Below are 25,093 nucleotides of genomic sequence, written 5' to 3'. Positions count from 1 at the left end.
CATCTCACCACGGAGAGAGACACGCAAACTCCACATATACAGCAGCAGGCGTCAGGTTCGGGATCAAACCCACGATTTCCTGCATACCAGGCGAGGTAGTCAACATCTCCTAGGCACCGCCGCCGCGCGTGTGCTGCATCCTCCCCGCGTTCCACATCCGGCGGGGGTGGGGGGGGGGTTTGGGGAACGCGATCCGCAAAAGGTCAAATTCATCGTTCATCACTAAGCAGCAATCACAGCTCCTCTCATCGCCTCTCAGCCCCACCACCTCCACCACCTCCACCGCCCTCGCCGCAGTCGAGCCGGCACTGGGTGGCACTGGGTGGCACTAGGTGGCACTGGGTGGCACTTGGTGGCACTGGGTGACACTGGGTGGCATTGACTGGCAGTGAGTGACACTGACTGGCAATGAGTGACACTGGGTGGCACTGGGTGGCACTGAGTGACACTGACTGGCAATGCGTGACACTGAGTGGCATTGGCTGCACTGAGTGGCACTGAGTGACATTGACTTCCGCAGACTTTGTTTAAAGTGGCATCAGCTGGCATTTTTCCCCTTCCTCTTGTGTCCCCCACCCCCGCCCACCCCCCTTTTTTGTTCTGTGATCGGCGCTCCGTGCCAGGCTCGCGTTGAGCTTAAGCAAAACAAAATTATAATAAAGAAATAAGTAAAGTGGCATCAGCTGGACAGGGTCGCTCACAGGTCAGAGGGATGAGATTCTGGGTCCGAGCAGATCATCGTGCAAGATGGTGCCACGTGTGCAGGCAGCGTCTCCCTGTTTTTTTCATTTCTTACTTTCTCCTGGCCTCCTCCATCACCTTCCATTAAGTTACCGTTCTTTTTTGTTCATTACTTTTGTATTTTATTTTATTTCCGCGGAGGCGGCCACTGCTTTGGGCCGCCTGCCGCTCTGTCATCTGCATGCCCATTGAAGCCATCGGCTGCGCGGCTCTCCGCTAGGGCATGCTGCGCCGTTCGCACTGTCCGCTCCTCTATCACACCACTCTGCGATGTGGACTCCATATGAAGGATCAACTCAAGACGCCGCCGCGTGAGGCCTTCCACAAAGGGCTTGACAACGATCTTCGGTTGCACTGTCAGGTCCTCGATCATGCCAATCTGCGATGTGGACTCCATACGAAGGATCTGCTCAAGACGCCGCCGGGTGAGGCCTTCTACCAAGGGCTTCACAACGATCTTCCACTGTCGGCTCCTCGGTCGTGCGACTCTGCGATGTGGACTCGATATGAGGCAACTGCTTACGGTGTGGCTGGGTACGGCCTCTTACCAAGGACTTCTCATCAATCGATCGGTGGTGGAGTTGAATGCAATGCTGCTGGTGTTGGTCTCCTGCCAGTTATTGTGGGAGGTTCCGGCTCTGGTCTTTTTGTGCGACGTCCGTCCAGCAGGGTCGCCACCACCTTCCAAATGTCGTGCATTTACCTTTCGCTTTAACTCCCAAAGAAGGGACTGTATAGGGAGGCGTTTACGCCTTGTCGGCATTCACCCAAAGCCGGGTGCCGTTTCCACAGGTGTGGACTCGAGTCATGTGACTTGGACTCGAGTCAGACTCGAGTCATGAATTTGATGACTTGCGACTCGACTTGGACTTGCATAACAATGACTTTGTCCCACCTCTGAGATGTGGACTCGAGTCATGTGACTTGGACTCGAGTCAGACTCGAGTCATGAATTTGATGACTTGCGACTCGACTTGGACTTGCATAACAATGACTTTGTCCCACCTCTGGCCGTTTGTCATCAGAGCTTTCTTGATGGCTCTGCGCAGCTGTTCACGCTGCTACCTACTCTACCATCGTTAAAGTGGGTAACGCACGCGACTTTCCCCACCGCCGTCGTAACCATCGTGGTGGCAGAGGCGGCAGGGGGTCTCTCAACTGGTCTATTGCAAGCGTCACGTTGTCTTAATTCACGCATGGTTTCTTTAAGTGAGGTCCCAATACTAATTGATCAGGTCAAATACACAGCAAGTTTTCGAAGACGTAGACATTTTAAACTATCCTCCGGTGGAGTCATTTCAACAATTTAGCCTACATTCCACTAATAGTTGACCCACCAAAGAGCCTTAAGAGCCACTTAACGTTAAAATGTGCATTATTTAATGGTCATTCACTTAATAATAAATCATTAGCTATTAATGAAATAATTACCGATAACAAACTGGATTGCGTGTTTTTAACAGGAACCTGGCTAAGTAGTAATGAACCCGCAGTGCTGATTGAAGCTTTACCCCCATGCTACAGTTTTGCAAATTATTTCAGGCAAAAAAAAGGGTGGGGGTACGGCTTCAATGATTAATAACACTCGAAGCTACAGGGAAATTTATTTTGGCGATTTCAACTCGCTTGAGCACCGCACTATTTTACTAAAACGTGATACCCCTCGAATTGCCATTGCCATTCATAGGTCTTCAAAACAATGCCGCGCATTCCTTGACGAATTTTCAGAATTACTTTCTATGATCACGACAAACTATGACAATATTATAGTTGTAGGTTATTTCAATCTGCACGTGAACAATGTTACCGACTCGAAAGCACAAGATTTTATTAAGCTTTTAAGTTCCATGGACTTTATACAACATATTGGCTGTCCAACTTACAAACTTGGGCATATTTTGGACCTTGTCATCACTCGAGGTCCAACAATTAATGTAACCTCTGTTGCTGATGTAGCTCTGTCAGATCATTATTGCGTCCTTTTCTCAGCATTAGTGTCCATGAAATGGCGTAATTTGGAGCACGTGGTTAAGAAGCGTCACCTAACCTCTGAGGTCGCTGAAAAATGTATGTCATGCATTAACATTACACCAATACCGACACTAACCCCCTTCCGCTGATTATCTACTTGATATAATCTCTAAACTAAATTGTCGGCTACCATTGATATGCTTGCACCGGCCAAATGAAGCAAGATTAATCCCACCCCCCCCCCCCAAAAAAAAACACCGTGGAGAAATGAGGACCTTCTTCTACTCGACCGGAAATGGAGAAAGGCGGACCGGAAATGGAGAAAAAACCACGTTGCCTGTCGACTACCATAGTCTGAGAGGTCATCTCAGCATATTTCATCATGCAATTAGAAATGCTCGACGGTCTTATTTTTCAAAATCGGTTGAGCACCATCAAAACAATCCACGCGTACTTTTCTCAACGATTGATCGCCTGATTCATCTGGCCCCTAAACACCACTCTGATCACATCACTGTTGCCAAACGTGAAGAGTTTGCGAGATTCTTCAGAGAAAAGATAACTACAATTAGAAATGGCATGAGACAAGATAAACATGTTTTGTTCGAATAATTGCACTGCGTGACGAAACAATGAGTTCCTTAACTTTGGCTGACTTGCAGATGCTTAGGCAAGATGAAACGAACGTCAAGCCGTCAACATGCTCACTCGATCCCATTCCGACCTCCTTTTTTCAAAACGGTTTACAGTTGCGTGGCTGAGGAATTGCTTGCTTGCAATTATAAATCAGTCCCTAGCAACAGGTATCTTTCCCAAAAAACTTAAACACACCATGGTGAAACCCATTCTTAAGAAAAGTAATATGGATCCGCTGATAACTCAATAATTTCAGGCCTATTTTCAATCTTCCTTGTTGAGTAACATTCTGGAAAACCTAGTCCTCAAACAACTAAATGTTTTTTTTTAAATGCACAAAAAATCCAGTCCGGTTTTCGTGCTCAACAGAGCACTGAAACAGCCCTTGTTAGGGTTGTTAATGATCTAAGATTGAACGCTGATGACAAAAAATGTATCAGTCCTTGTGCTTTTGGATCTTAGCGCAGCGTTTGACACGGTTGATCACAATATTCTTTTTGATAGACTGCAGAGATGGCTCGGCCTGTCGGGTACAGTTGCAAATTGGTTTAAGAGCTATTTGACCGGCAGAGAACAATTTGTATCCATAGGCGATCTGTCGTTCTTAAAGACAGAAATTACGTGCGGTGTTCCACAAAGCTCCATTCTGGGACGTGGTTTATTCAGTCTCTATATGCTACAACTGGGCGATATCATCAGGAAACTTGAGATTGGTTTTCATAGCTACGCTGATGATACGCAACTATGCATTTCGGTATCTCCGAATGATGTAAGCCCCATCGATACCCTGATGAAGTGTGATGATGATGATGATGATATTAAAACGTGGATGGCACTGAATTTCCTGGCACCTAACAACGAGAAGACAGAGGTCCTGTAAATTGGAGCAAGAGCTCAAAGAGTTGAACTGCTCACACATTTTTGCTCGCTGACAGAAAACGCCAAACTGCAGGTTAAAAACTTTGGTGTTTTGTTTGATCCGGATTTTAATTTTGAAGCCCACATCACATATATCACCAAAACGGCATTTAATCATCTAGTAAATATAGCTCAGGTTCAGCCTCTTCTCTCTCTTGGTTTACTACTGAGAAACTGATGCATGCTTTTATTACCAGGAGACTTCTGGTCTTCCGAGAAAGTCAAGATGTAACCTACAACTTATTCAGAATGCAGTAGCACGGGTGCTTACGAAAACCAGAAAGAGCACCCACGTTACACCTATTTTACGGTCCTTGCACTGGCTAACAGTCAGTCATAGAATTACTTTTTTTTAAATGTTAATTGGTTTTTAAATCCATAACACTGGTCAACACACTTTTTCTGGCATAAGGTATTCTAACGGTTTTAAGGTAATTTTGGGGTGCTGATTCCAAATCTGGTATCAGTTTTTGTCTATCACATCAGGTTTTTGAGATATCAAATATTGCATTTTCAATAAAAACTGCAGAAGAAAAATATTAAATAAATGTGGATATCTGCATACAATTATATTATAAACACACTATTCTAAAAATACAGCACCATATTTTAACACTAAAGCAGTCACTGACTCGCAACTACTTGCAGTCATAAGTGTCAGAGTTAATTTCGGGTAAAATCTATGAAAATGAGGTATGCCGATAGCATAAAAATGAGATGTGATAGAGCAAATCTGAGATCAGATTTGGAATCAGCACCCAGAAAATTAGTCTAAAACAGCTGCAAAAGTCCAGGCCAGAAACGTTTTTTTTTTGTTGACCAGTGTAATAAAGGTTTTTGGGTTATATCGCGTAAGTATAAATGCGTCGTAACCCTCCACCACCCGACACAGCCGATTAGTAATGGATTTGTCACGTGAACAAACGCCAGTTAGTTTACTACTTCAGCCCACCGGTGTGTGGGAGAGTAAATCCACAACATTTACAATTTGAGCATTATGACGTTTAGCCAGTAATTACATCCAGCATCATCGGGCGATTTGTCAGAATAGTGAAGCAATCCACCTGCTTCCGGTCTTAAATAGAGCAAGATGACGTCATCACGGAACCCAATTACTAATTGGCTGTGTCGGGTGGTGGAGGGTTACGACACATTGATACTTACGCGATCTAACCCAAACACCTTTATTGTGAATAATATTGGTCGCGAAAGCCTGCTACGTGTTAAACTGTTTTTTAAATCATCTTCTTGGTTCTTTCGGTAAAGTCACGTAGAATGGAAATGATAAAATAATAAAAATAAAACATAATAAAATAATTCTCACGACGTTTCGAAGAACAGATCTGTCTTTCCGACAGACCTGTTCTTCACATGAGGACGGCTGCTTGCGTTGTGGCCGTGACGTCGTGAGAATTATTTAATGTTTTATTTTTATTATTTTATTATTTCCCTTCTACGTGACTTTACCGGAAGAACCAATAAGATGAATCCCTGCAGTCACGAAAGCTTTAAATCAAAATGTTTTTTTTTAAATCGTTGAATGGTTTTGCACCAGCATACATGTCTTCCACGCTTTGTAGATATGAACCAGCAAGATCTCTCAGATCCTCTGGTCTTTCAATGTCCCAAGGACCAGGACCAACATTCACGGAGGCGTCCTTCAGTGTGAAAGCTTCTCGCCTGTGGAGCAGCCTGCCGGAGCATCTGAGGTCTTCGCAATCATTGAGCAATTTTAAGTTCAATCTCAAAACTCACCTTTTGAAACTTGCTTTTACTTAAGATTATGTTGTAGTGTTATCTTTTGTTACATGCCCTCGATAGCAGTTTATTTCTAATGCGATTTTGTTTTTTGGGTTGGAGCGCGTAAATATATAAATGTGTCGTTAAAACCCGCCACCACCCGACACAGCCAACTTGTAAGGGCTGTCACGTAAACAGAACGTGGCCAATTCGTCACCAGTACAGCACTAGTGTGTAGTGTATAGTGTAGTGTATAGTGTAGTGTATAGTGTAGTGTATTAGTACAGCACTAGTGTATAGTGTAGTGTATAGTGTAGTGTGTAGTGTAGTGTATAGTGTAGTATTTAGTGTATAGTGTAGTATACTAGTACAGCATTAGTGTATAGTGTAGTGTATAGTGTATTGTATAGTGTAGTATACTAGTACAGCACTAGTGTATAGTGTAGTGTATAGTGTAGTGTATAGGGTAGTATACTAGTACAGCACTAATGTATAGTGTAGTGTATAGTGTAGTGTATAGTGTAGTATACTAGTACAGCACACCGGTTGTGTGTTGGAGAGCTAAGCCACAACATTTACAATCTGAGCACGACGTTTCGCCAGTAATTACAACTATATTCATCAGGCGACAGCGGGTTTTAATGACATATTTATATATTTACGTGATCTAACCCAAAAATCTCTATTATGGACGATATTGGTCGCGAAAGCTTACGTGTTAAACCAATTTAGTTTGTATAGAAATTGCTTTTATTCTTCTTGCAATTTAGCCTCTTAACAATGTTTTTGAAAATCTGTACAGCACTTTGAATGGCATTTTTTGCACGAATTAGTGCTATAGAAATATTTGATTGATTGATTGAACTTTAGATAGATCATCTCCCCGATCCCTCATCGTCATCTTCTTCCAACAACTACTCATGATGTATTGGAACATCGTCGTCATCGTCATTATCATCAGAGTGTTGTTGACGTATCTAAAGTTGTCGTAATAGAATCGTCGCACTTCCGTCGATTTCAAAGAAAACCATCTTTGTCTGCATCGTCATCGTCGTGCAGTCGTCGGTGAACCTATCGCTGCTTCAAGTTCCCAATCGCACTATTTTATATTGCAATGCGCTCGGTGATGATAATGATGTAATTCATCATCATCATTCCTGTTGACGTATTTTACAAGCTGGTGTCTTCTCATCGTGATCATCGTTACTGCCAATGCATTGATGCTGACTCTAATCGTGACGTTGCTTCTACATAGGGAGAGACCGTCGCTCATTCGAATCATCATCGTCGTCAATCTACTGATGTATTGACAGCTGTTTGCAACATCATCATCGTCGTCATCACCGTCGTCGTCGTCATCATCCGATAAATATCACCGTAGATTATATCACTCTTTAAGTATCGAAATGCCCATATCGTTTTAATCCTCATTATGCTACTAACAACGAAAAAGATAAGAAGACAATAGCTCTAAATACATGTCCTTCGCACACACCATTAGCGCGATTGGCTACGTGCGGCGCAAAAAAGTTCCACATATATACATACATACACGTATGTAGACTTACACAGAGACCCATAGACCCACACAGAGACACATATACTCATACAGACCCATATACTCACACAGACCCATAGACTCACACAGAGACCCATAGACTCACACATAGACCCATGGACTCACACAGAGATTCATAGACTTACACAGAGACCCATAGACCCACACAGAGCCCCATAGACTCACACAGAGACCCATACACTCATACAGAGACTCATAGACTCACACAGGGACCCATAGACTCACACACAGACCCAAAGACTCACACAGAGATCCACATACTCACACAGAGACCCATAGACTTATACAGACCCATATACTCACACAGACCCATAGACTCACACAGAGACCTATAGACTGACGCTGAGACCCATAGACTCACACAGAGACCCATAGACTCACACAGAGACCCATAGACTCATACAGACCCATAGACTAACACAGACCCATAGACTCACACAGAGACCCATATATCCACACAGAGACCCATAGACTCATACAGACCCATATACTCACACAGACCCATAGACTCACACAGAGACCCATAGACTCACACAGAGACCCATAGACATACACGAAGACCCATAGACTCACACAGAGACCCATAGACTCACACAGAGACCCATAGACTCACACAAAGACCCATAGACTCACACAGAGACCCATAGACTCACACAAAGACCCATAGACTCACACAGAGACCTATAGACTCACACAGAGACCCATAGACTCATACAGAGACCCACAGACTCACACAGAGACCCATAGACACACACATAGACCCACAGACTCACACAGATACACATAGACTCACACAGAGACCCATAATTTGTTATCCTTCCCCCGCACCTCCGATTCTCACGGTTGGCTAAGTACGACGCGAAAAAGAAATTCAACATACGTACACGCATACACACATTCAGTGCCTCATCAGCAGAAGTCGGACTCGCTTGTCAATCAATGCCGGTGCACTGTCATATGTAATGGGCAAGGAACATTAACATACGGACACTTGCTCCCACCGACTATGCATGTATGTGTGTGTGTAGAACTTCTTTCGCACCGCACGTAGCCATCCGTTGTTATCGGAGGTGCCATTGGTATTTCTACCGGGTACAGATACAATGGAAGGCTGATCGATGCCCGGATGTGGTCAAGGGATGGCTGCTAACTGGTTAACCATGTTACAAACGCGAATGACCTGGTGGTTGCTGCTCACTCTGAGAAAGAGTTGGAGGTTCTGCTGTTGGGGGGGGGGGGGTGGAACCGGTGTAGCTATCGGCGGCTGTTCATCCATCGGGCTAAGCTCCCAGCATCCATCCGTGAACGTGTCACACTGCGCTTTGACTGCGCGATCTTCATGCAGCAGCTGCAGCGGCAACTGCAGCAGCAGCAGACGCATTGATTTCCCCGGTATGGATGTGCCATGCAGAGTGCAGGGGTAATCAGTGCGGTGATAAAAGATGACTGCCCTGGGCAGCACCAACCTCAATGAAGAGAGACAAAAGCGGGGGGGGGGGGGAGGTTGGGTGGGTGGGTAGATGGTAGCAGGATTCAGACGAAACGAGCATTTCAATACTTCAATCGCGATCTCATTAGTATTCTTGTATCGCACGCGTTGCAAAGCGTTACGCAGCGGCGGGCACTCGCTCGTTCTCGGAAGCTGGAGTTGTGTTAGATGGAGACCCGCGCTGAATGCCACGGGTTTGTATTGTTGCTGCGCACTGAGACCACCCAACTCACGACTGCACTCGGAGAGTGCCACGTGCAGCCAAGGGCGGCCAACAACAACAACAAAATGACCGCTGGATTCGAACCCAGGTTCTTAGCCGTGACCGGCACAGGTGCATTTCCGACCCTTGTGCCACCGAGGTCACCCTGCCCGCGAACCGGCGCGTCAGCTCCACAGTTTCCCCCGACGTCCTCACAACGCCAGCGTCGAGCCTGGCACAGAACGAGGCCATTTCGGTCGGTGCGGGTGGCGCGTGACACGTGACGTGTGACGCGTGTGGCACGTGACGCATGTGACGTGCACTGCCCGTGGCGAGCGGTGCGCGTGGCGAGTCCAGCTGTGACCCGAGTTCGATTCCCGCTCACGGCCGACACCAGCGACGAATATCTGAGCCGGGTCTGGGCCGCCCCTAGGTCGACTCAGCGGTCGGGCGTGGTGCTGGCCACCCACCCCCTCGTGTGCCGTGCCGGCCTTCGTAGGTACTACTCCCTAACGGCACTTGCCCCAAGAGTCGATGAAGGCTACACGGGACATCTCTGTCTTTGTAACGTGCCTGCCCTGCTCTGGTAGCTCCACACCGATGGATCATTGCCTTGTGATTGACAACGATTCCATCTAAACATGCTATCAACACAAGCCACCATAAACAAGTAAAATAAAGAGAAGCCATGGTAGCTAGGATATGTTAACTACCTCGCTTGGTATACAGGAGGTCGTGGGTTCGATCCCGACCCTGACGACTGCTGTATATTTGGAGTTTGCACGTTTCTCTCTCCCCGTGGTCGCGTGAATTTTTCTCCGGGTCCTCCGGTTTTTCCCTCCACACTTAGAATCAACGTCGCGCGTTTAGACTATTTGGCCACTATAAGTTTCCACACGATGATTAATGAGCCACTTCGTTGAGCTATCATTTCTGATAGCGAGGTCGCTTTTCCAAACGAGTTATATAGCTCAGTGGGGCCTTGCCTGGTAAAATAAAAACCAATGTTTAGTTTAATGTTGAGTTTAGTAACAAAAACGAAATGCAAGCGGTAAATAGACCAACTTTTCACAGGCACCCGTGCCCATACAACGGCCCGTAACAAGGTCTCATCCAAGCACCATCAATATCCTGCACTGTACGTATGTTGAACTTCTTAAGCACGGTTAGCTACGGAGAAAAATCTACGCGTCCACAGGGAGAGAGAGACACGCAAACTTCAAATATACAGTGAGCGTCAGGGTCGGGATGGAACCCACGACCTTCTGTACACCAGGCGAGGTAGTTAACATCTCACCACGGAGAGAGACACAAACTCCAAGTATACAGCAGCAGGCGTCAGGGTCGGGATGGAACCCACGACCTCCTGTACACCAGGCGAGGTAGTTAACATCTCACCACGGAGAGAGACACAAATTCCAAATATACAGCAGCAGGCGTCATGGTCGGGATGGAACCCACGACCTCCTGTACACCAGGCGAGGTAGTTAACATCTCACCACGGAGAGACACAAATTCCAAATATACAGCAGCAGGCGTCATGGTCGGGATGGAACCCACGACCTCCTGTACACCAGGCGAGGTAGTTAACATCTCCGAGCTACTAGACAGCTCCCGCGGCTGAAATGAATCCCGAGCCGAAGCAAACCTTAGGTCCATGCAACGTACCAGCAACGTCCGTGGCTAGCCACGGGCATGAGCGATGGGCGCTCTGCCGCAAGCCGGTGAAAGAGTTTGATGGCTCATCGGATTCCTCCAGCCTTCTGAGTGTGATTCTGTCGATTCCTCGTGACACCTGGCGTTAGCAGGCCAAGCTCTGGCGCGTACCGCTAGTGGATCACCACACAGATGCCGTGAGAATCGGAATCTTTGTTTTAGGCTGGAAGAATCCGATGAGCGATAAAGCTCTTTTTTCCCAGGTGCCCAGTATGGACACAGGGTCAGAAAGTAACAACAACCGGTGCCCTGTCTCGCCAGGAGATGGGGGCACAGCGAGGGGACTGATCGCCATCTGTCGTCCATCTGTATGTGGGTTTTCTCTGGGTGCTCTGGTTTCCTGCCACTTGTGTGTGTGTATATATATACTGTATCTGTAAAAAGAAAACCTCAACATTCATTGACCGAAAACGAATCTTTAAAATAAAATTAAAAAAGAACAATGAAGGACCCTCGTGAAAAAGAGACGTACGACTCACTGTTGCTATCCTGGATAAATACGTCCATTGTGATTAGTATTATTGCATCCTGCAAATGACCGCTGCCACCCTGGACCGATAGCATTGCACTGCCAGCGCTGTGATCTTGCCAGCAGACCACCCTCCTCCTCCTCCATCTCCTCCTCCTCCTCCATCTCCTCCTCCTCCTCCTCCTCCATCTCCTCCTCCTCCATCTCCTCCTCCTCCTCCTCCTCCATCTCCTCCTTCTCCTGTCCCTCCTCATCCTTTTCCTCCTCCTGTTCCTCCTCACTTTCCTATTCCTCCTCTGGTTCCTCCTCCATCTTCTCCTCCATCTACTCCTCTAGTTCCTCCTCCTCCTCCTGTTCCTCCTCATCCTCCATCTGCTCCTCCTCCTGTTCCTCCTCATCCTCCATCTGCTCCTCCTCCTGTTCCTCCTCCTCCTGTTCCTCCTCCTCCATCTCCTCCTCTAGTTCCTCCTCCTCCATCTCATCCTCCTATTCCTCCTCTTGTTCCTCCTCCTCCTCCATCTCCTCCTCCTGTTCCTCCTCCTTCTCCATCTCTTCCTCCATCTCCTCCTCCTCCTCCTGTTCCTCCTCCATCTCCTCCTCCATCTCCTCTTCCTGTTCTTCCTCCTCATGTTCCTCCTCATCCTCCTGTTCCTCCTCCTGTTCCTCCTCCAACCCGTTCCGCCTCCTCCACCACCACCACCACCACCTCATCCTCCGTTAGCTATCCTCGGGTGTCTGTCTGCTCTGCCAACAGAGTGGTGGAAATTCCACATTCCCATGAAAGGGGACCAGGATCACTGCGTGCAAAGACCACAGTGACGTTTTGCTGCGAAGCGGGGCTCAATACATTGGCACCGGATACGTGACGATGGTGGTGGTGGTGCTACTGGTGGGTGTGATGGTCGTATTGATGGTTGTGATGTGGTCGTGGTGATGATGGTAATGATATTGACGGCGGTGATGGTGGTGGTGCGGGTGATGGCGGTGGTGTTGGTTGTGATGGTGGTCGTGGGAATGGTGCTGGTGATGAAGATGGCATTGGTGATGCTGATGGTGGAGGTGGTGACGGTGGGGGTGTTGGTGATGTTGGTGATAATATCTGTGGTGGTGGTGGTGGTCTGTGGGCATATACATACGTACACATGTGTGAGTACTACGTTTTGGACATGATGCAATAGATGTATTGATGGATGTATGCATGTATGTGCGTGCTGATATGGTAAAAACGAAATGGATGCAAGGTTGTATTGATAACTGACAAATGTACTGATAGATGGATGAGAAAATTGGTGAAGATATGATGATGCATGAAGGGTGGGATGGATTTGTGCGAGGCCGGTGGTAATAATTATTTACGAAGGAACGATTAATTGTACGAATAAATGCGCGGAACGAAAGGCAGATGCATCAGATCGCAAACGTCGGAGGAAGGAAAGAACGAGTCGTGCACGGAATGACAACTAAACGGAGAGTGGCGTGGTGAACGCGCAAACGAATCCCGGTTTATCGAACGAAAGGTGCCGTGGGGCGGGGAAACTGAACGAGCATCCGCAGTGACGAGGAGATTGAAAACGAACGTCCGAGGAGCGGAACAGACAACCCTTGAAAGTAATAAAAATAAAAAATAAAAAAATAAAATTACGACGTTTCCGAGGCAACACAAGCTTCCGTCTTCAGGTGAAACTGTCACAGCAAAAATATGTGTATCAAGATTTGCTGTGACAGTTTCACCTGAAGACAGAAGCTTGTGTTGCCTCCGAAACGTCGTGATTTTATTGTTTCATTTTTTATTTTTATTAATTTTTATTTCATTTTTTACCTACGTGACTTCACCGAAAGAACTAAAAGTATGAATCCTTGCAGTCCCGAAAGCTTCAAATCTAGAACCCTTGAAAAGGCCCTGCAGAGGAACGCCTTTCGTTGAGGCCGCCACCGTCCCCCCCACAAAAAGAACCACCCACGTGGCGAAGAAATCCGTCGATGGCGGTGGAGAGTTTGGGTTTGGGTCGGGCGAAATCGTCGCGGGGAGAGGAGGCGTAAGTGTGCAGCCAGGCACGGGGCAAAGATGGAGAGGGCTTCCTCGTGGCACTGTGTCTCACAGGCAGAGGTCGCAACCGGGTACCCGATACTCGTACCCTACCCGATACCCGGCTACCCGTACCCGGCCAGGTACGGGTACCCGTTTGCGACCCTGGTGCGGCCGGGTACGGGTACGGGTAGACCGTGATTCACTGGTGAGTAACCGTTTGTCACTCATTTCCCAACGTCTTGTCTTTTCTCACAATTCAAGTTCCTAGAATGAACTCACCCGCGCCTGCAACATGGCTTCATCCCAGAGGTCGCAATCAGGTACCCGATACCCTACCCGTACCTGGCCAGGTACGGGTAGGGTACGGGTACGGCCGGGTACGGGTACGGGTACCCGTTTGCGACCCTAGTGCGGCCGGGTACGGGTACGGGTAAGGAATCAAAACCCGTTTGCGACCTCTGCTCACAGGGGATGTGAGATGAGCCAACCAGCTCACTGGCTGATGGCGAGGAGGTTGATCGATCGGCGGAGGAGCATTGGCAATGAAACGGAATCGGCGCGTGGAGATGGGATGTGCGGCGGCGCGCACGGACGAATCGATGGACGGGTGGGATGGATGGAGTTATCGATAAGTGAGCGGAATAATAATGATGATGATGATAATATATATGGACGGATCAAGGGGGCGAATGAACGCACGGATAGGATGAAGGGGATTGATGGGGGTGTTTAATGAATGCGCGAACGCATGAAGGGGTTTGCGCATTTGAGTAACGCATATACACGAACGGGGACAAATCGACCGATGTGCGAATGACCGAATACCGGGATGGATCTATCTGTAATCGGCGGAGGACCGAATGCAACACAGAAACACGTCGTTGCGAAGGGATTTACTGGCGCGTTTGTGGATGGAGGGCCCAGACCAAGTTCATCGGTCTCCCAACGAATACGCAAAATGAGCAGCGGGCACAAACGGACGCTGTTGCGAAAACATGAAAATCGGTACGCGTGTACATGGATACAGACATTATTATTTATTTATGTATCGCCGCCGTGTGTACGAGACTATGGGTGGGGGGGGGGCGCATGGTGTAGCTTAATCAGTGGAGGAATGAATGCATGACCATATAAATGAATAAGCATCGCTGGTGCGAAAAAAAAATGCATCCATCACGACGGGTGGACAGATTGCACGGGGCAGGCGAGCGAATTAATCAACTGATCATCTCGGACGGAGATTATCGTTATTATAACGAGATGTTAACAGGGTTCCATGTCTGACTCGACTTTATCCTGAGCGCTGTGAGGTTGGCTTATCTGGGTGGGTAACAATTATTGGCGTAAGGCACTACCACTAGAGTACACGTTACGCCTATGCAATAATAATTATCTAGCTTTGCACCCCCAAAAGTATGAATCCCAGAATCCCGTGAGCAGGTTGATATAAATTCGTTAGGACAAAGAAAGGCCCAAAGGTTGGATGTGGCCGAGAGCCGCAACGATTCCCTGGAACTGAACTCCACGCGCGAGCGGGCTTTAAACGATGCGATGGCTATCGACAGACGGAGGAGATGGAGCGGCGAATTGGGTTCGTTCCCAGTTGCCGGCTTGGATTGCTGCGTGATAACGGCGGCGGCGGCTTGGGCAGGCCTTCATCCAGCAGTGGATAGAATGACGATGACGGTAATGCATGAATCAAGGAACACGCTCACTGCAAGGGCGCTCTCAGACCACAGTTCACGAGACAAAGATACCCGTGTAGCCTTCACAGACTGTCGGGGCAAGTGCCGTTAAGCGAACGGAACACGAGGCGGTTGGTGTGGCCGGAACCACGCCCGGCCGCCTTTGTCTCCCGCGGAGCTGGATGTGTTACACACCGCGCCAGCTTCTCGTTTAAGGCTGAGTCGACCTAGGCGAGGAGGCCCACGAACGGTTCAGATATTCTTCAGTCACGCCTGAGCCGTGAGCGAGAGTCGAACTCGGGTCGTCAGGTTCCGCAAGCAGCAGTTGCGCTCACCACCACTCATCCTATCAACCACAACGCAGAACAACAGCCGCCGTTCGCCACGACGCCTGTGCCAGGCTAGGTGCACCCTGAGACCACGTGACGTGCCGAAGGCTGTCTGACAGGAAGGTCACGGGTCAGACCCAGGTGCCGTGGCTGGACCGCCTGAGATGACTGGCCGATGCACAAGGTTTGCTCCCGCACTATCCGCCCGGCGCTCCGCTCGTTGTTGGAGAGCGACTGCCTCTAACTGCTCAGTAGCCTCACAGCGCACCTAGCCTGGCACTGCCCGAGAGCCTCCTCCACCTCCTCCTCCACAGAGGCCGATCTTGACACCGCCGCTACCGGTCATCGGCAAAGCAACAAAAAAACAACAAAACCCGTCCGCTCATCCGCACAATGCCGCGCGAATCGCAACTTACTTGGGCATTTTAATATCCCTGGCGGCGCGTGTCACCCTCCTGAGCACCACTTTGGCCAGCACCGCGGACAGCAGCGCCAGGGCGATGACTCCGAACACGATGTAGACCACGAGATTGGTGCGGTCCATGGCGGGGTCGTAATTGGAATCGGGGTCCGCGGTGGGCTTCTGGTTGGCGGTGGGAGAGGCCCAGTCGGGCGTCTTGTAGTTGTGGCACACCGACTGATTGAGCTGCGAGCCGAAAATGTTGCAGCAGTAGCGCATGCTACAGGTGCCGCAGCAGAAGCGATACTCGGTCGAGTTGCAGCTGAACGGCGGATCCCAGAGGCCCATCACGTCGAAGTAGCCGAGGCAGTAGTTCCTTGCGCTTGCGGACGACGATGACGACGATGACGACGACGACGACGATTTCGACGATATTGATGAGGACGATAACGGCGCCGATGAATCTGCCGACGAAGAAGCCGACGACGATTTAGACGATGCCAATGACGACGCCGCTCCCGATGACAATGATGATGACGACGACGACGATGGTGATGATGACGACGAGGACGACGATGATGATGATGGTGGCGCGGCCAGGGGTCGAGCCGTCTTGTAGGTCCGGTTGGGCGCGCTCTTGACCGCTCGTCTCGCCGGCGGGGACCCCATGATCACGAGCAGTGGCAGAAGCAGCAGTGCACACAGACGCATTGTCATCTGCTGCAGATCGGCCGGGAAAGCGGCCCAGCGGCACGGCTCAGCCGACGATGACACGCATCGTAGACCCGTGAAGCCGAATCTTTCTCCTCCTCCTCTTCTGCCACCACCACCACCTCCTCCTCCTCCGGCACCACCACCACCACCACCACCTCCTCCTCCTCCAGATCCTCCAACCTCGTGCGCCGCGAACCGCCAGCCCAATCCCTCCTCCCCATGCGGTGACGGAGGGGAGCGAGACGTGATGCAGGAATGCTCCACCTCCTTCTCTTGTCTTGGCTGCTGCTGCTGCTGTGGCTTGCTGCTTGCTTCTGCTGCTGCTGCTACTGCTGTTGATGCTGCTGCTGCTGATGATGATGATGACGATGATGCTGTAGTTGCAGATGCAGCAGTTAGTTGTGTCTTGTTCCCACCGGCGCTCCTCCTCAACGCAGCAGTAGCAGCAGAGGTGGGAGCAGCAGCAGCAGCATCCGTCGCCGCCGCTACCACCACCACCACCTCCTCCAGCAGCCTCCACTCCCTCCCACCCCCGCTATTGCGTGCCGCCTCCCTCCATCCGTCGAGATGCGCTCACACGCAGCCCCCCCCCCCACACAAACATACAAAGATCGCCCGTATAGCCTTTAACAGGCTGTCGGGGCAAGTGCTGTTCACGAATAGCGAACACCTATGGAGGCCGGAACGGCACACGAGGGGGGTGGGTGGCCTGCAACGCGCACGCCCGACCGCCTTTGTCTCCCCAGTGGCGACGTTCAGGCACCGCGCCAGGTACTCATGTGGCCCAGGACCGGTTCAGATAATCCTCGCCGATGTTGGTAGCCGTGAGCGGGAATCGAACCCAAGAACGCCGGGTTCGTAACGCAGCGCGCTCGCCGCTGCGCTAACCCCCGGTGAACCCCCACCCATCACACACCAGCCCCTCCCCTCCACCCCCCATATCAGCCCCTCCCCTCCACCCCCCATATCAGCCCCTCCCCTCCACCCCCCACATCAGCCCCTCCCCTCCACCCCCAATCCAATGTCGCTCAGGCTGCTCAGCCTTAAATCAAAGCACGCCGCCCCAATGTGGCAGCGGGTGGCTGGTGGTGGTGGAGACGGGGGGGGGGGGTATAGAGAGAGGGGGGAGGGGGGGTTTAGGGGGGTGGAGAGAGAGGGGGGGGAGGTAGCAAAGAGAGGGGGGGGGGGTATATAGAGAGGGGGGTGGGGTGGATGTGAGGGGTGGAAAGGGGGAGGGGGGTAGCAGAGAGAGGGGGGTTTAGAGAGAGGGGGGAGGGGGGGTTTAGGGGGGTGCAGAGGGGGGGAGGTAGCAGAGAGAGGGGGGGTGGGGTGGATGTGGGGGCTGGAAAAAGAGGGGAGGTAGCAGAGAGAGGGGGGTGGTGGGAGGCGTTAGAACGGAGTGGGTGGGGGGGTGAGACACACGTGGGAGTTGAGAGGCCACCGGTTTATTTTGTATTCACCGCCACGTGCTGCGCGCGAGCTCACAGCTACAGCGGCGGCGCTTCTGTGCTGAGCGCAGCACTGGCGACTCGGCGCGTGTGTGTGCGTGTGTGTTGGTGGGGTACATGTGGGGGGGGGGGGGGTGTTGAACTTCTTTCGCACCGTACGCAGCCAAACGTGCTAATCGGAGGTGCGAGGGAAGGATAACAAACTGTGGGTCTCTGTGTGAGTCTGTGGGTCTCTGTGTGAGTCTGTGGGTCTCTGTTTGAGTCTGTGGGTCTCTGTGTGTGTCTATGGGGTTTTGTGTGAGTCTGTGGGTCTTTGTGTGAGTCTATGGGTCTGTATGAGTCTATGGGTCTATGTGTGGGTCTATGGGTCTCTGTGTGAGTATGTGGGTCTCTGTGTGAGTCTATGGGGCTCTGTGTGAGTCTTATGGGTCTCTGTTTGAGTCTATGGGTCTCTGTGTGAGTCTATGGGTCTCTGTGTGGGTCTATGGGGCTTTGTGTGAGTCTATGGGTCTTTGTGTGAGTCTATGGGTCTGTGTGAGTCTATGGGTCTCTGTGTGAGTCTATGGGTCTCTGTGTTAGTCTATGGGTCTCTGTGTGAGTCTATGGGTCTCTGTGTGAATCTATGGGTCTCTGGGTGGGTCTGTGGGTTTCTTTGTGAGTCTATGGGTCTCTGTGTGAATCTATGGGTCTGTGTGAGTCTATGGGTGTGTATGAGTCTATGGGTCTATGTGTGGGTCTATGGGTCTCTGTGTGGGTCTATGGGTCTCTGTGTGAGTCTATGGGTCTCTGTGTGAGTCTATGGGGCTCTGTGTGAGTCTTTGTGTCTCCGTGTGGGTCTATGGGTCTCTGTGTGGGTTTATGGGTCTCTGTGTGGGTCTATGGGTCTCTGTGTGAGTCTATGGGTCTCTGTGTGAGTCTATGGGTCTCTGTGTGAGTCTATGGGTCTATGTGTAAATCTATGGGTCTCTGTGTGAGTCTATGGGTCTCTGTGTGAGTCTGTGGGTCTCTGTGTGGGGCTATGGGTCTGTGTGAGTCTATGGGTCTGTATGAGTCTATGGGTCTATGTGTGGGTCTATGGGTCTCTGTGTGGGTCTATGGGTCTCTGTGTCAGTCTATGGGTCTCTGTGTGAGTCTATGGGTCTCTGTGTGAGTCTATGGGTCTCTGTGTGAGTCTATGGGTCTCTGTGTGAGTCTTATGGTTCTCTGTGTGAGTCTATGGGTCACTTTGTGAGTCTATGGGTCTCTGTGTAAGTATATGGGTCTCTGTGTGAGTCTATGGGTCTATGTGTGAAGCTATGGGTCTCTGTGTGAGTCTATGGGTCTCTGTGTGAGTCTGTGGGTCTCTGTGTGGGTCTATGGGTCTGTGTGAGTCTATGGGTTTCTGTGTGAGTCTATGGGTCTCTGTGTGAGTCTATGGGTCTCTGTGTGAGTCTGTGGGTCTCTGTGTGGGTCTATGGGTCTGTGTGAGTCTATGGGTCTATGTGTGTGTCTATGGTTCTCTGTGTGAGTCTATGGGTCTATGTGTGAAGCTATGGGTCTCTGTGTGAGTCTATGGGTCTCTGTGTGAGTCTGTGGGTCTCTGTGTGGGTCTATGGGTCTGTGTGAGTCTATGGGTTTCTGTGTGAGTCTATGGGTCTCTGTGTGAGTCTATGGGTCTCTGTGTGAGTCTATGGGTCTCTGTGTGAGTCTGTGGGTCTCTGTGTGGGTCTATGGGTCTGTGTGAGTCTATGGGTCTATGTGTGTGTCTATGGTTCTCTGTGTGAGTCTATGGGTCTCTGTGTGGGTCTATGTGTGTATGTTGAACTTTTTTCGCACCGTTCGTAGCCAACCGTGCTATTAGGTGCGGCGCGTGGAGAAGGACTACAATCGAAACGCATGAAGTCGTTCTTCAGGAATGAGTTTTCACAATGCAGACCAGTGGCTCTTAACATTTACTGCAACCTTTGCACCCATTTGGTTCTCAATCGTAAGAGTAAATCTAAAATGTCAGTTAATACATCGGGTTTGATTAAACAAAGTGAGTTGTAACTTACATGCGCGTGCATAGTTTGTGTTTCCATGATATGCCTTTACAAAAAAATCTGGCCATCTCACGCAACCCCAGAAAGGGCATATTGCACCCCCATGGGGTGTGCCCACCACATGTTAAGAAGGCCCACTAATCTAGTTGATTTAAGTGTGCATCGCTCAATGACGTAGTAACGACATTATCAGTGGTGTAGTGACTACATTATCAGTGGCCTAGTAACGACATTATCAGTGGTGTAGTAACTACATTATCAGTGGCGTAGTAACTACATTATCAGTGGCCTAGTAACTACGTTATCAGTGGTGTAGTAAACTACATTATCAGTGGCCTAGTAACGACATATCAGTGGCCTAGTAACTACATCATCAGTGGTGTAGTAACTACATTATCAGTGGTGTAGTAACTACATTATCAGTGGCCTAGTAACTACATTATCAGTGACGTGGTAACTACATTATCAGTGGCCTAGTAACTACATTATCAGTGACCTAGTAACTACATTATCAGTGACCTAGTAACTACATTATCAGTGGCGTAGTAACTACATTATCAGTGGCCTAGTAACTACATTATCAGTGACCTAGTAACTACATTATCAGTGACCTAGTAACTACATCATCAGTGGCATAGTAACTACATTATCAGTGGCCTAGTAACTACAATATCAGTGACCTAGTAACTACATTATCAGTGGCGTAGTAACTACATTATCAGTGGCCTAGTAACTACATTATCAGTGGCCTAGTAACTACATTATCAGTGGCGCCCACACCCAACGTCCTAATCAACGATTGTTAATATGGCGAGTAGAGAATCCGTGAATTACTCTGCAAACGACAACATCAGACAGCTGTCGTCATGTTCACGATCTTCGCACGATCCTAATGTACTCGGAGAACCTACATACATCTGCTTGAATTTTTTACGTAGTAGCAATAATAATAACATGCCAAGATACGTTGCATTGGGGGGGGGGGGTTGCTTATGTTTCTGCAAGATTTAAACAATATTCTGGCCAAATGATGGCATTGAAAAGCCAGATCAATTTCAAATGAACCGTGGTCAAGATTTTTGAATTCGTTACTCCAAGCTAGTCGTCGGTATTGTTGTCACTGCGACGAACGTCTCCTCCGATCGGTTCAACTCGACTCCGTGTCTATTCGTTGGCACGGAAAGAAAATCACGCGTAGCCAGTTCAGCAACCGTCAGAATCTTTATTTAGATCGCAGGAGGAGGAGGAGGAGGAGGAATCACAACATGTATTTTATCACAGGTGTCTTGTAGTTACCCGGCTAACACGGGTGACAACGGCCCGCAGTTGTTGTTGGGGTGGAGAGTAGCCCAGCCAGCAGCCAGCCCGTCACCTCCAGGCATAGATTACTTCCTTAACAGTGGCAGTGAGGTTCAACTAAAAGAAACGAAACTGCTACTTCTCGACTCGCTGTGCTGACCGAGACAGTGGGTCCACGTGAGATCGCTGTTCGATGTTTAAATGTCTGTTTGCTTTCGTTCTACTCTCGTTGACTCGCCTTTACCGAATTTCCATTCGCGTTGTGGGCAATCAACGCAAGAGACCTCTGTATGGAGAAGTGCATCACCTCGAGAGAGAGAGATGATGCCACACCACGACCGCTGAGGCCGTATTGTCAATCAGCCGAAGTGGCTAGGAGATGTTAACTACCTCGCCTGGTATACAGGAGGTCGTGGGTTCGATCCCGATCCTGACGCCTGCTGCTGTATATTTGGAGTTTGCGTCTCTCTCCGTTGTGAGATGTTAACTCCCTCGCCTGATATACAGGAGGTCGTGGGTTCGATTCTGACCCTGACGCTTGCTGCTGTATTTTTGGAGTTTGCGTCTCTTTCCGTGGTGAGATGTTAACTACCTCGCCTGGTGTGCAGGAGGACGTGGATTCGATCCCGGCCCTGCCTCCTGCTGCTGGTTATTTGGAGTTTGCGTGTCTCTCTCCGTGGCGAGATGTTAACTACCTCGCCTGGTATGCATGAATGTCGTGGGTTTGATCCCGACTCTGTCGCCTGCTGCTGTATATGTGGAGTTTGCGTCTCTCTCTCTCTCTCTCTCTTCTCCATGGTCGCGTTTTTCCTCCACATTTAGAGTCAACATCACGCGTTTTAGAATACTTGGTTTCCATAAATATTCACACGATGATAAGCCCGCTTCGTTTGAGCTATCGTTTGTGGCCAGGTCGCTTCTGAAACAGAGCTGCATTATAGCTCAGTGGGGCCTTCCCCTGTTAAAACGTATTGTCGTGACGCCGAATTTACAAGCGCTGCAATTGAGTGTTGGCCGTTAATCAGAATATCAATCGTTCAATCCTGAGCAGTCTCCGAGCCGGACTAAGTTCATCGGATGACAGCTAAAAGTGATCTCTTTTGAATTATCAGACAGAGGGATTGTGCCAAATTAAGTGAACGCCCAAACCTAATTAACTACGCGCTGTTTTCGCTGCCATTATTCAGGTGACTCCGAATGCTTTCGTTTTGAAATTCGTGCTTGTGCATCAGTCTTGGGGGGTGATTTTATATATATGTTTACTTTGTGATTCAACGTTGATTTACGTTCGCGTCGTACGTATTTATAATTGTTATTTTTTTGCCGAATGTCTTCCGAATTCTATTTCTGTCTTTGCTCTATTTTTGTTCATTTTGTCGCTTTAGTTACCCTGGTCACTCCTGGTCTCCTGAGCGCTCACCTGGCGAAACAAGATACACTTGACACCTGGACTCACTCACTCACTCTCTCCCACGTCGCCGCACAGATGGATTCATGAATCCCATTGCAGTGCTGCCGCCTGGCAGTCTCCAATCTCAAAAAATTAGAAAAAAGTGGCGGTTTTTTATCTTAACATCAGCACCACGGACAGCAACTTGCGGTTGTTCAAACGGATGAGTCCATCTATGCTCGGAACGGAGGAGGGGGGAGAGAAAGAGAATGGAATGCGGTCTGAACGTCACCGTGAGCGTGAACACAATCAATTAAGACCCATTACCGCCGTGGTGCTGACGTTAAGAAAAAAACCGCCACTTTTTTCCAATTTTCTTGCTGTGGTTTTCACACCTGATGATGATTGCTTGTGTTGTAATCGAAACGCCGTGAGAATTTTATTGTTTATTTTTTTATTATTTTTTTATTTCCCTTCTACGTGACTTTACCGAAAGAACCAATAATACATTGATACATTTAACAACAGCAACAACACACTCGAGATTCACAACATTTTGGCAGTCAGCCGGTAGACGAGGGCCTCCACGTGACGGTCGTTTGGTTTGGCCGTGGCGGTTGTTTGACCATACTTCACCACGCTGGTCAGCGCACGTGTGCTCGTGTAACGTTGGCAGGACGGTCCAGGGCCGGCCAGTTCAGATATCACATCGTCGATGATGATGATGTTCTTCTTGGTTCTTTCGGTAAAGTCACGTAGAATGGAAATAATAAAATAATACAAATAAACCATAATAAAATAATAAAGTCACGTAGAATGGAAATAATAAAAATAAAACATAATAACATTATTATTTTATTATGTTTTATTTGTATTTATTATAAAGCATAATAAAATAAGAATGTTATTATGTTTATTTTTATTATTTTATTATTTCCATTCTACGTGTTTTATTTTTATTATTTTATTATTTCCATTCTACGTGACTTTACCGAAAGAACCAAGAAGATGAATCCCTGCAGTCACGAAAGCTTTAAATCGAGATGATGATGTTGCTGTTGTTAGCCCCTGGCCTTGAAGTGTTGTCGGCGAGCACCTATTAAGGCTTCTTGCAGAGCGCACAAGGTAGTGGGAGATGCCAGCACCACACCCGGCCACCTTTGCCTCCACAGCGCTCATTTTTACACACCACACCAGTTAATCATTTGAGGCTGAGTCGACCTAGGAGAAGCCCACGACCCATCCAAATAATCGCGACCAGCTCCCCACTCGCTCACTCACAGAAGCGCACACACAGATGTAGACGCATCCATACAGGACGTATCATATTAAATAAGGCGGCGAGAAATCCGATAGAGCCCCATTACCCGTCCGCATGGCCATGCGTTACGAAAAAAAACCTAGCAAAATGTGTTCTAAGCGAGTGAACGCCAGCGTCTGCGGCAGAGCACGAGGAATGTTAAGCGGCCAAATGCGCCCCTCCCCCCATCCCCAATGCGGTAGCAGAGCCCCGTGTCACTGGCGCTAGGGGAAGGCTGTGTGGGGGGGGGGGGCTGCGTATGAATGTATGTAGGGCAGTCCTCGGTTTACGAACGTAATTGGTGCCTCCGGGGGGGGGCACGGGACGGTAAGTCGGACGGTTTGTAAGTCTGGAACCGCGGCAGCGTTAAATTTCGATTTAAAGCTTTCGTGACTGCAGGAATTCATCTTCTTGGTTCTTTCGGTAAAGTCACGTAAAAGGGAAATAATAAAATAATACAATTATAACATAATAAAATAATTCTCACGACGTTTTGGCTACGACACAAGCAGCCGTCCTCAAGTGAAGAACAGCCATCCTCAGGTGAAGAACAGGTCTTTCCGACAGCCCTGTTCTTCACCTGAGGACGACTGCTTGCGTTGTGGCGAAACGTCGTGAGAATTGTATTTTATTATGTTTTATTTGTATTATTTTATTATTTCCCTTCTACGTGACTTTACCGAAAGAACCAAGCAGACGCAGCAGCGTTGCTGTTTTTCATTTACGGTTCAACAACAAAGGGGGAGGCATTGCTAAACTCATAGGTGGGGGAAACGGGACGGGCTGCGTATGAATGTATGTAGGGCAGTCTTCGACTTACGATCACAATTGGTTCCCAGGACACGTTCGTACGTGGCAAACCTGTCAAGCCCTTATCAGTGCCCCTACCTTTTTACAGACCAATTCAGACCTTATTGGTCACCCCGTGCCCCTTATACATATCAACGTTCATCCGACAAAGCACGTTTTGAAACGGCTGTACGTCGTATGGAGCTGAAAACTCAATTTCCCTGTACA

At 48.9% G+C, this 25,093-nt stretch overlaps 1 protein-coding gene across 1 annotated transcript in view; it reads right to left on the bottom strand.

Moving 5' to 3' along the window:
• The window catches only part of LOC144950526 (uncharacterized), a 174,982-nt gene that overhangs the window by 111,481 nt on the left and 38,408 nt on the right, over positions 1 to 25,093 (bottom strand). The window contains exon 4 of the mRNA XM_078880663.1: positions 15,921 to 16,828. Within this exon, the coding sequence (XP_078736789.1) occupies positions 15,921 to 16,828 (908 nt within the window). The remainder of the gene's footprint in view (positions 1 to 15,920; positions 16,829 to 25,093) is intronic.

Source organism: Lampetra fluviatilis, chromosome 58 (genome assembly GCF_964198595.1).
Source record: "Lampetra fluviatilis chromosome 58, kcLamFluv1.1, whole genome shotgun sequence".
Lineage (NCBI taxonomy): Eukaryota > Metazoa > Chordata > Hyperoartia > Petromyzontiformes > Petromyzontidae > Lampetra > Lampetra fluviatilis.
This window is presented reverse-complemented; position numbering and strand designations above follow the sequence as displayed.